The sequence below is a fragment of the Ranitomeya imitator genome, chromosome 4 (assembly GCF_032444005.1).
Source record: "Ranitomeya imitator isolate aRanImi1 chromosome 4, aRanImi1.pri, whole genome shotgun sequence".
Taxonomy (NCBI): Eukaryota; Metazoa; Chordata; class Amphibia; order Anura; family Dendrobatidae; genus Ranitomeya; species Ranitomeya imitator.
In genome coordinates, this window is record NC_091285.1 from 536,513,555 (window position 1) to 536,526,767 (window position 13,213).

Below are 13,213 nucleotides of genomic sequence, written 5' to 3' on the forward strand. Positions count from 1 at the left end.
CTCCACGTAGAGGCAGTGAATGAAGCCATAATAACTATACATGGTTCTTGCCCCTCCACGTAGAGGCAGTGAATGAAGCCATAATATCTATATATGGTTCTTGCCCCTCCACGTAGAGGCAGTGAATGAAGCCATAATATCTATACATGGTTCTTGCCCCTCCACGTAGAGGCAGTGAATGAAGCCATAATATCTATACATGGTTCTTGCCCCTCCACGTAGAGGCAGTGAATGAAGCCATAATATCTATACATGGTTCTTGCCCCTCCACATGGAGGCAGTGAATGAAGCCATAATATCTATACATGGTTCTTGCCCCTCCACGTAGAGGCAGTGAATGAAGCCATAATATCTATACATGGTTCTTGCCCCTCCACATGGAGGCAGTGAATGAAGCCATAATATCTATACATGGTTCTTGCCCCTCCACGTAGAGGCAGTAAATGAAGCCATAATATCTATACATGGTTCTTGCCCCTCCACATGGAGGCAGTGAATGAAGCCATAATATCTATACATGGTTCTTGCCCCTCCACGTAGAGGCAGTGAATGAAGCCATAATATCTATACATGGTTCTTGCCCCTCCACGTAGAGGCAGTGAATGAAGCCATAATATCTATACATGGTTCTTGCCCCTCCACATGGAGGCAGTGAATGAAGCCATAATAACTATACATGGTTCTTGCCCCTCCACGTAGAGGCAGTGAATGAAGCCATAATAACTATACATGGTTCTTGCCCCTCCACGTAGAGGCAGTGAATGAAGCCATAATATCTATATATGGTTCTTGCCCCTCCACGTAGAGGCAGTGAATGAAGCCATAATATCTATACATGGTTCTTGCCCCTCCACGTAGAGGCAGTGAATGAAGCCATAATATCTATACATGGTTCTTGCCCCTCCACGTAGAGGCAGTGAATGAAGCCATAATATCTATACATGGTTCTTGCCCCTCCACGTAGAGGCAGTGAATGAAGCCATAATATCTATACATGGTTCTTCCCCTCCACGTAGAGGCAGTGAATGAACCTCACTGCACACGATATCAGCCGATAAACAGTAGGACTGCACTTTGTAACTTGCTTTCTTTACAACTTTATATCAGGAGACTAAAATGTACAGATTACATATCCGTACAAGAAAGGTCGGTCACCCCCTGTACAAACCTCTAGGGGGAGCAGCTGAGGCACAAGATGCAGGGACATCAGTGCAATCAGTGTCTGGGCCTCATTCACACACGCTGGCAAATACATGGGAATAAACACGAAAATTACACATGGGTAGATGAGCAGCAAATGATAATGAGAGATAAGGTTCACTAAAGAAACTAATGCACCACATTTACCACAATGGCCTCCTCTCACCAAGTTGCTTCAAATTATACCCCAAAGTGTAGTTTCCTATTAGCTTCAGTCACATCAGACAGACACTGCGAATGTTCTACCTTTCCCTAAAGGAATGAATGGTAATATCCGACTGCTTACCACGGACATGACCATTTTACATATTCATTTGTTAGGCCATAGAAGTAAATTCATGAACTTCTGTACATAGTTACATTGCAGAAAGGAGTCTGACGCATTACAACACCCCGGAGTAGATCACTTACCGGGAGGCGCTGTACCCCTGGCACACACTCACAGCGCACAAGACTCGCTCCTGATTCGCCACTGCTTCACCCAGGTATTTACAGACAATGTTTCCTCCAAGGCTAAATCCAACAACGATCAGTCTGGTCTGCGGAAAGGTCTTCCGGATATAGTTCACCATGGCGCCAAATTCCCAAGTGCAGCCTGGAGAAAAATAAAAAAATAAAAAAAAGTGTACTTTAAGGCAATGTTCACACAATGCATTTTTGCTGCGTTCTACAGTACCAGCAAAAGCTAGGACACTTCCGAAATCTCATGCATACACATTGGATTAGTTTCCTGACTAAATTGGAAAACTGCTGCGTCACTTCAGCTTTTTTTTCCTTTAGTGTTTTTGGAGCTTTTTTCCACCCATAGAACGCATTAAGCGCAAAAACGCAGCAAAAAATGCAGGCATCAAGTTTTGATGTTTTTGGTGCAAAACTCTTAGAAAGTTACCATGTTATCATGGGTTTTTTATGCATTAACCCTGCTGTTCTGTTGGTCAAAAATGACCGACTGAACTTCAATATTCTTTAAAATATTCAAGATGCGGCTCTGAAACCCGTGGCCGACCGACCCATCCTCATTTAAGTCAATCAACCACAAGTTTCAGAACCGCATCTTGAACACCCCAAAAAATACCAAAGTTCAAAATAAGTCTCCCCAGACCGAACAGAACAGCAGGGTTAATCAGAATGCACAAGGGACAAATGTACCCGATAAAAATACCAAAAAAAAGTCACAAAACCAGTTTTCTGTAAGCAGCCTCAGTGCTAAGAGCAGGTGTGCAGAGAAAGAAACAGCAAAAACGTAACTTGTGAACATAGCCTACAGACTGACCCAACCATCCAACCGTCACTCAAGACAGAATACAGCGTCTATGGAACCAACCTAAATGACGTAGAATGATTTCTACCTAAGGCACAGCTGTATGATCCCGAGAATATTGGAGATGCCAGAAGCAATAGTGCAACGCCAATGCAGTGTTGGTAGGAATCTACTCCATAGCCCAGAGTTCCCCAACTCCGGTCCTCAAGAGCCACCAACAGGTCCGATTTGATGAATTTTTCTATATTGCCCAGGTGATCATTCCAGCACCCACACAGGCGATAATGCCATGACCTGGACAATACTAAGGAAATTCTTTAAACGTGGCTTGTTAGGGGCTCTTGACGACTGGATTTTGATTAATGCGAGTTTTTAAGAAAAAAAAAAATTCTGATCACCAAAATTATTAAAGAGGTTTTCCCCAAAAGTAGATTTTAATCAATAGATCTTGGAGTAATAATTTCCACAATTGGAAGTGTTAAAAAAACAAACAAAAAAAAAAAAAAACACGTTCCTGTGCCGAGATAATCTTATAGATGCGCCCCTGCTGTGTGCTGTGTAATGTCTGTGTCTGCAAGTACAGGAACATGGTCTGATCATAGCACAGCTCCTTAGAGCAGTACGGTGGCTCAGTGCTTAGCACTGTTGCTTTGAAGTGCTGGGTTTAAATCCCTCCAAGGACAACATCTGAAAGGAGTTTATATGTTCTGCCCGTGTGTGCGTGAGTTTGGGAAGTAACATTGACGGCCACCTCAGCAATCATACTGTGCAGCACGCTGCTGTAGTTTGTCCAGGCGAGTATGTCGGCACAAAGCAAAAGGCCAAACACATTTTCTTAGACCTAGGTCAGAGATCTCCCCATAGGAAAAAGGACTGAGCTAAATAAATGAATCAAGTATGGTAGCCATAAATCAAGTGAGTAGTCGCCCACAATTCCTGCCAATGGTCCACAAAGCTGTAACATGTTAATTCATTTCTACAATGTGCTTCAAACCACACTTACCAACTGAAAAAGTAAAAATTACAGAAAAAAAAACTTCCTGTGTATTACTGTAGATGGTATCACTAAATATGTAGCCCTGTCCAAGTGAGATATAGAGCGTGGAGGAGCACGGCGCACTGATATGTAGGGACGGATGAGAAGATTACGAACAACTTGGATTCTATTTAAACTCTCGTCTTTCAATGCTTAGGAGTCTGGTGGGTCGGCAGATTAAGTGATTGATAGCTATCTGATTGCACTGTTCTACAATGAAGGCTGTCAGTTGTTAATTAGGACCACCCACTAGACCTCTATGGCCAGAATGAGCAAATCATACATCATGGTTGCCCTTTTTTGGGGTAAAAAAGTTTTTTTTGTCACACACACACACGGTTGTGGATTTTATTATTATTAGGCAGCCTGTTTTCCTCAGGCAAAATGGGCCAAAAAGAATTATGAAAAGTGAAAAATTGTTAGGGTATGTGTCCACGTTCAGGATTGCATCAGGATTTGGTCAGGATTTTCCGCAGGTAAAATCCTGACCAAATCTGCACCTGAGGTCACTGGCAGGTCACCTGCGTTGTCCTTGCGTTGTTTCTGCAATGTAAGGACATGCTGCGTTCTTAAAAGACGCGCCGCATGTCCGTTTCCGCGAGTCTGCCGCATGCGTCTTTTAATGCATAGTGGAGACGGGATTTCATGAAATCCCCTCCACTATGCTGTAACATCTGGATGCTGCGTTTTTGACGCTGCAGCTCAACGCAGCGTCAAAAACGCAGCGTTTCCTGAACGTGGAAACATACCCTTAGAGTAATGCAGTATTCTTGAAATTGCTAAGATATTGGGGTGTGATCACAGAACAATCAAAAGATTGGTTTCAAATGGCCAACAGGGCCCATTATCCTCCAGTGCTGTCATATCCCAGAGATGCAGCCTGCTTTCACTACTCAGAAGTACAGGGTGTTCAGTGTTCAAAAGACACGACCAAGGTTAGGAAAAACGACATACAACCAATATTGAACAAGAGACAGAAGTTAAAAAGTCAAGAACAACAGTAGAGAATTTTTGTGTATGACGGCGTTGGGAATTCTAAATGGGGAAGTGAAAAAGAGTTGATAAACCACTGTTGAAATAAGCACTACTGCCATGAACAGGTAATTACCACAAGGGATCTCTGAGAACCAGCCAACAAGTCTAGGACTCGTATACTCCGAGGTAAAGAAGTACCGTATATAATCGAGTATAAGCCGACCCGAGAAAAACAGAAAACTTAATGACTCGAGTATAAGCCTAGGGTGGAAAAAGCAGCAGCTACTGGTAAATGATAAAAATAGATACCAATAAAAGTAAAATCCATTGAGACATCAGTAGGTTAAGTGTTTTTGAATATCCATATTGAATCAGGAGCCCATATAATGCTCCGTAGAGTTCATGATGGGCCCCATAAGATGCTCCATACAAAATACGCCCCATATAATGCTCCATACAGTTTGAAGGAGCCAAATAATATGCTCCATTTTAAAATGTGCCCCATATAATGCTGCACAAATGCCGATTACGGTCCCATAAGATGCTCCATACAGACATTTGCCCCATATGCTGTTGCTGCGATTAAAAAAAAATAAAAAAATATAAATATATATATATATATATATATATATATATATATATATATATATATATATATATATATATATATATATATATATATATATATATATATATATATATATATATACACACTCACCTCTCGTCGCTCAAGCCCCTTGTCCTCCGTTCCACCGCCGTGCGTCGCTGTGTCTTCCCAGTCCTCCACACTGACGCTCTGGCAGAGGACGGCGTGCACACTAACGCATCATTGGGCCCTCTGACTTGAGCGTCAGTGCAGAGGATGCAGAAGACACAGCGACGCCGACTGTGGAACGAGGAACAGGTGAATATAGCGCACTGCCCCCGTCATACTCACCTGCTCCCGGCGCGGTCCCTGGTTCTTCGGGCGCCGGCAGCTTCTTCCTGTATTGAGCGGTCACATGGTACCGCTCATTACAGTAATGAATATGCAGCTCCACCTCTATGGGAGTGTAGTCGGGTCCATATACATTACTGTAATGAGCGGAATCATGTGACTGCTCAATACAGGAAGAAGCTGTCAGCGCCCGGAGAACCAGGGACGTCCAGGGACTGCGCCAGGGGCAGGTGAGTATTAGACAGCTGCCGTTCCCCCTCCCCTGCCGACCCTGGGAATGACTCGAGTAAGCCGAGAGGGGCAATTTCAGCCTACAAAAATGGGCTGAAATTCTCAGCTTATACTCGAGTATATACGGTACATGGGTTTTCTCTGTTCAAAAGTATCTCAGACTTTCTTTAGTCAGTGGTTAGTGATGAATATTGGGGTTTTCATCGATCCGATATTTATGGGAGATACAGTACAGACCAAAAGTTTGGACAACTCATTTAAAGATTTTTCAGTATTTTCATGACTATGAAAATTGTAAATTCACACTGAAGGCATCAAAACTATGAATTAACACATGTGGAATTAGATACCGTATATACCGAGTATAAGCTGAGGTTGCAAAATGCAGCAGCTACCGGTAAATGTCAAAAATAAAAATAGATACCAATAAAAGTAAAATTAATTGAGACATCAGTAGGTTAAGTGTTGAATCAGGAGCCCCATACAATGCTCCATACAGTTCATGATGGGCGTCATAAGAGGCTCCATATTAAAATATGCCCCATATGATGCTGCACAAATGTTGATTATGGCCCCATAAGATGCTCCACAGAAATATTTGTCCTGTATAATGCTGCATAAATGCCAATTATGGCCCCATAAGATGCTCCATAGACTATTATGCCCCATATGCTGTTGCTGCGATTTAAAAAAAAAAAAAAAAAAAAAATACATGACATACTCACCTCTCGTCGCTCAGCCCCCGGCACTTGCTATAGTCACCTTCCATAAATCAAGAAGTAGCTGACAGCACAACTGGCATAAGGATGCCTGTCCTAATTCCACTGGACCCAAGTGGAAAAGTACATACTGTAGCCAAGTGAAGGACAGCATCCACTCCAGGTGAAGTAAAAAATTCTTTATTGTGCCAAATGCATTTGGCACAATAAGTAATTTTTTACTTCACCTGGACAGGATGCTGTCCTTCACTTGGCTTTGCTATAGTCACCTGTCTGCATTCCACCGCCGAGCACTGCTGGGTCTTCAGCCTCCTCTGCACTGACTGTTCAGGCAGAGGGCGGCGCACACACTAATCGCGTCATCGCGCCCTCTGACTTGAGCATCACTGCAGAGGACGCGGAAGACTGAGTGACGCCCGGCGGTGGAACGGGGGACAGGTAAATATCGCGCACTGCCCCCGTCATACTCACCTGCACCTGGTGCGGTCCCTGCACGTTCCTGGTTCTCGGGGCGATGACAGCTCTTCCAGCGTTGAGTGGTCACATGGTACTGCTCAATACAGGAAGAAGCTATCAGCGCCCGGAGAACCAGGGACCGCGCCAGGAGCAGGTGAGTATGATTAGACAGCTGCCACTCCCCCTTCCCTGCCGACCCCTGGGAATGAATCGAGTATAAGCCGTGAGGGGCAATTTCAGCCTAAAAAGAGGGCTGAAATTCTCGGCTTATACTCAAGTATATACGGACTATCAGCTGTGTATCCACCAGACTTATGCTCAACACAACTGATGGTCCCAACCCCATTTACAAGGCAAGAAATCCCACTTATTAAACCTGACCGGGCACACCTGTGAAGTGAAAACCATTTCCAGTGACTGCCTCTTGAAGCTCATCAAGAGAATGCAAAGCAGTCAAAGCAAAAGGTGGCTACTTTGAAGAACCTAGAATATAAGACATATTTTCAGTTGTTTCACACTTTTTTGTTAAGTATATAATCCCACATGTGTTAATTCATAGTTTTGATGCCGTCAGCGTGAATGTACAACTTTCATAGTCATGAAAATACAGGTCTGGAGATGCTCAAAATCAAAGTGGAAAATGAAGTTACAGGCTGATCCAACTTCAGTGGAAATGCCTCAAGACAAGGAAATGATGCTCATTAGTGTGTGGCCTCCACGTGCCTGTATGACCTCCCTACAATGCCTGGGCATGCTCTTGATGAGGCGGCAGACGGTCTCCTGAGGGATCTCCTCCCAGACCTGGACTTAAGCATCTGCCATCTCCTGGACAGTGTGGTGCAACATGACGTTGGTGGAAGGTGAAAGACATGATGTCCCAGATATGTTCAATCGGATTTAGGTTTGGGGCAACGTGTGGGCCAGTCCATAGCTTCAATGCCTTCATCTTGCAGGAAGTGCTGACACACTCCAGGCACATGAGGTCTGGCATTGTCCTGCATTAGGAAGAACCCAGGGAAAACCACACCAGCATATAGTATCACAAGGGGTCTGAGGATCTCATCTCGGTAACTAATGGCAGTCAGGCTACCTCTGGTGAGCACATGGAGGGCTGTGCGGCCATCCAAAGAAATGCCAACCCACACCATTACTGAGCCACTGCCAAACTGGTCATGCTGAAGGATGTTGCAGGCAGATCGTTCTCCATGGCATCTCCGGACTGTCACATGTGCTCAGTGTGAACCTGCTTTCATCTGTGAAGAGCACAGGGCGCCAGTGGCAAATTTGATAATCCTGGTGTTCCGTGGCAAATGTCAAGCGTCCTGCACAGTGTTGGGCTGAGAGCACAACCCCCATCTGTGGACGTCGGGCACACAGGCCATCCTCATAGCGTCAGTTTCTAGCCGTTTGTGCAGACACATGCACATTTGTGGCCTGCTGGAGGTCATTTTGCAGGGCTCTGGCAGTGCTCCTCCTTGCACAAAGGCTGAGGTAGCGGTCCTGCTGCTGGGTTGTTGCCCTCCTACAGCCCCTCCACATCTCCTGGTGTACTGGCCTGTCTCCTGGTAGCGCCTCCAGCCTCTGGACACTACGCTGACAGACATAGCAAACTTTCTTGCCACAGCTCGCATGGATGTGCCATCCTGGATTAGCTGCACTACCTGAGCCACTTGTGTGGGTTGTAGAGTCAATTTCAGGCTACCACGAGTGTGAAAGCACAACCAACATTCAAAAGTGACCAAAACATCAGCCAGAAAGCATTGGTACTGAGATGTGGTCTGTGGTCCCCACCTGCAGAACCACTCCTTTATTGAGTGTGTCTTGATAATTGCCAATAATTTCCATCCGTTGTCTGTTCCATTTGCACAACAGCATGTGAAATTGATTGTCAAACAGTGTTGCTTCATAAGTGGACAGTTTGACTTCACAGAAGTTTGATTTACTTGGAGTCATATTCTGTTTAAGTGTTCCCTTTATTTTTTTGAGCAGTGTATTTTCGGCATTGTAGCGAAGGGACGAACATAACGCATTCACTCACGTCACTGTAAGGCCGGCTGAATGACTCCAACTTCATATCGGTCAGATGGTTGGTGCTACCCATGCCATTTTTCATCACGAAAGAAAGGTAAAATCATGATTGGAGACATGACAACAATATTACCCCCCTGGGACCTCTAGGGGCAAAGATATCTTGAAAGTTGGGGACTTCAAACTTCTAAGAGACCTAGCACACCCACGACCAGGCCCCGTATGAGGTCACCAAGGAGAGGTATGTGGGCGCAACCTTGACCCCCCAAAAAAATCAGAGTTTGGGTTATTGTATTTGGTGAGTCCTGGAAGGTACAGCTTGCAGTAGTTCTGTAAGTTTTCCTAAGGAGCATCTCCCTCCGCTAAGCTTTGAGCCGCCACCACAGCGACACAGCTTTAGTTCTTTTCTTATGTCATCCCATTTATTTTATGTGATTTTTTTACACCGTAGTGCTTTGAGAATAATCACACACACACACACACAGTACACTCACACACAGTACATACATACACTACCTTTCCAGATTAAATATATGAAATTTAATAGTTACATTCCTCTTGCTCTATAAATGTATGTATGCCATACGCACACGGAGTTCATTAATAACCGGCCTAGTGATGGAAACAAAGGCAGCCTTGTCAGTCAATGATGTAATTGCCTGACGATTGGAGGCAGCAGAGTTGCATCCCCTGACAAATTGGCGGCAGCGGTGGGATCTGCGTGATCTCTCCGGTGTTCTCCCTTACAGAAAGGGTATCTCATATCCATCAATTAGGCTATATCTTTCCCATTGCTTCAGGGCCTGAAGAGCTTCAGCTCAACGCATGGGTGGTCGATCATACACACTGCCTCTCCATTCACTCTCTATAGGAGCACCAGAGAGGCATTCTCAGGTGCTCCCATTAAGAGTGAATGGAGTAGCAGTGTGCATGATCACCCACCCATACACGGACCTGGAGCTCCTGGTTCTTGATATCACTAGGGGGCCCAGTAGTCAGAGCAATCAAAGTTTTCCCCTTATCCATGGATAGGTGATAGATTTATAAGGGTATTCTAAAGATTAAATGTTAAGGTTAGATTCCTATTGCTAATCTGTGTTTAGTAGTCTCATCATCCTTGTGGGCAGGATAACTGACAGATAACACCTCTATACACAGTAGATAATACAGGATCGAGCACTTAATAGGTGATATTACAGCTCACCTCCCATTCCCGGCACCATGACCTTTGCCCAGATTAGAGTATGACTGGAAGTCAATGAGTCAGATCCGGTCTATTGATGCTTATGGTCCATGTGATTGCTGTAAAGCATATATCTAAGTGCTATTATCAGCTGCTCAGATAAGATGCCTACTAGACATTCCCTTTTGGTGATGCAGAATGACAAATCCATGTGACCCATTATAGGACTGCTGTGTTAATGTTGTAGACTTTGCGGTTTTAGCCAAGGCCACGAGACCTTCTGATGACTAGCAAGATCTTGTATTACAGTGACATCAGAGGGCAGGGTTTAGAGACAAGGCCTGCAAACGTTTCTGATCGATAGTTTTCTTTAAATGGGTATCTTGAAGTGATATTGGATTCTCCCCTAAATGAGACTTTCCTTAATTTTCTAGAGATGCATGTGAGGCACAAAGTACAAGGCTCACTAGCTCTTGTAGATTGGCTGTGATAGTCTTCGGCACAGGAAGTAAAAGCCCCTTGGTTTTTGTCTTCATGCAGTATTTGTAATGTACCTCAAACCCTTTAGGATGTACTATTAAACTGGTGAAGTTTTAGAGCCAAACATCTGGATACCGTTTGCTTTCTCTACAGTGAAGTTGCTTCATTAGCCAATATTTCAAAGGTTTGTCCATCACAGCTCATTTCCATACGAGAGGCTGAGCAGTGGTACGGTGTCAGCAGATACCTGTCCAGGAGTGTGGCCCATCAGCAGGTATCATGGACACGTTTTATTCTAATGGCTAGGACATGAGCATGAGACTTGCTGGCTGGGATCAGCCGACAACATGACAGTGCCGCGTGCCTCCAGTTGTAATGACCTCTCCAAAAAAAAAAAAAATCCTTTAAAATCAGCAGCTCCCTTCACATTACATGCCACCGCAATTCCATAACAAGTGAACCTGACCTCACTGCTGCTCAGCTTTCAGGTTCACAAATAATGAATTTCTGAGGTATAGGGTAGGGAGTGCCAAAAATGAAGTTATTAGCTTTGGGGCCAAATTAAAATATTTGGCATGAAAGAATAATAATACAAAAAAAAAAAAAAGTATTTGTTTCTCCCCCTTGATTCCGCACCGCTCTTTACTCATGGGCCAATCTGATATTGCAGTTTAAAGAAAACACCACTTGCCTGCCATAGACAACCATAGCGTTAATGTACAGAAAACCAATGTTGGCCAGCTACCTAACTAAAAGGAGCAGCTACCTGGAGAAAAACTCACTTCTTCTCTGGAGCCAATGCTGTAGCACACACACACACACACACACACACTACTTTAATCGGCAGTCAGCTCTCCAGCATATACAGATTGTAAAATAAGTATTGAACACATCACCACTTTAATTTTAGTAAACATATTTCTAAAGCTGTTGGCATGGTATCACCACAAGTCGGGAACAACTCATGCAATCCACACAGGCCAAAGAAATCAGACCATAGATGTCCATAAAGTATGTGTAAAAATGAGAAAGTATTTAACACATGAAGCAACATGTGCAAATATCGTACCGTATTTTCCAGCGTATAAGACGACTTTTTAACCCCTGAAAATCATCTCAAAAGTCGGGGGTCGTCTTATATGCCGGGTACGGCGTGTGCAGGGAGAGGTCCTGTATGGTTCCCAGGGTCTGGAGGAGAGGAGACTCTCCTTCAAGCCCTGGGATCCATATTCATGTAAAAAAAAGAATAAAAATAAAAAATATGGGATATATTTACCCTCCGATGGCCCGCGGCTCAGCGGTGCAAGCGGTGGCCTCCGTTCCTAAGGATGCAGTGAGTGAAGGACCTTCAATGACGTCACGGTACCGCGGTCCATGCACTCCCAGATATTTTTTCCCAGGATGGAAGAAAGTATGTCAATCTCCCTCCCACCTGGGGCACACCTTCATTGGGACTGTTTTTTGTTATCAGGTTTGTTGAACATGAAGCCCTTTCCCTTAAATCTTTTATCCTCCCATCCTTCTTTTTGATTTTTAGGGGGCCTTCTACGCATAAATTTTCTGCTCCGAAAGGGCCGTCTGTAAGATTGGTTGGGAAACCCAGGAAAAGCTTGGTTCTTGTCCCCTGCTTTCTAAAGAATGTCATCTAGGGTAGGCCCAAATAAAAATTCTCCCTTGCAGGGAATGGAGCATAGTTTGGCTTTTGTCTGTAGGTCTCCCGGCCAACACTTGAGCCATAAAGCCATTCTAGCTGCGTTTGAAAACGAAGTAGACCTTGCCGCTAGTCTCACCGAGTCTATAGAGGCGTCTGATAGGTACACAGCGGCTCCGTTCATTATTGAGACTGAGTCCAATATTGATTCTCTTGGGGATCTATCCTTTAGTTGTGACTCTAGGTGGTCTAGCTACACCATTAATGCTCTGGCGGTACATGTGGAGACTACGGCTGGTTTTAACCCCCCACCGGCAGCCTCCCAAGAGCCCTTTAACAATACTTCTGCCTTCTTGTCCATGGGTTCCCCATATCTTCAAAAAGGCAAAGCAAATTTTTTAGAGGCCTTTGCAATGGCGACGTCTAAATTTGGCGCCTTCCCCCAGAAAGAGCAAGCTGGGGTTAAAAAAAACTCTCATCTGGCCTCTTCCACTCCTTGTTTATTAAGGCTTGTGTTTTTTCATTTAATGGGAACGCTCTTCGTTTCCTTTGTTCTAGGCCACTAAACATAAGATCTTGCGCCGTTTTCTTGGGCTGAGTCCCCACTAGTCCCATGGTTGTCCTAACTGCTTTTACTAAAGCATCTGTTTCTTCAATAGGGAAACAATTGCGGCCCCCCTCTGAGGATGAAGAGGATGATGGAGAAGAGGGTGAGCCATCTGAACTAAACTGAACACTATCTTCCGCACAGGAACTCAACTTCGGGGATATGCGCCTGGATTTATGCTTCCTTTTTAAACCTTTAACATTTTTTAAGGCATCTTCCACCTGGGTTTTGATTAACTTTTAGATCAGATGCGAATCTTGGGGACTCTTCACACATAGTATTTTCTATGCATATAGCACAGAGCTTTTTGACCCACATAGCGGGTAGCTCTACAGAGCAGATTGGACACTATGTGTCTGGTTTTCGCTGCACATTTCTTCCCCTAAGAAGATACAATAAACCCCATTTAGAATATGAACATTCACGGAGGTCACTTACCCTCCTAATGT

The 13,213-nt window shown here is 44.3% G+C and overlaps 1 protein-coding gene across 1 annotated transcript in view; it reads right to left on the reverse strand.

Annotated features, from left to right (window-relative positions):
- The window catches only part of ABHD2 (abhydrolase domain containing 2, acylglycerol lipase), a 61,450-nt gene that overhangs the window by 14,036 nt on the left and 34,201 nt on the right, over positions 1-13,213 (reverse strand). Inside the window, exon 6 of the mRNA XM_069766224.1 lies at positions 1,612-1,795. Within this exon, the coding sequence (XP_069622325.1) occupies positions 1,612-1,795 (184 nt within the window). The remainder of the gene's footprint in view (positions 1-1,611; positions 1,796-13,213) is intronic.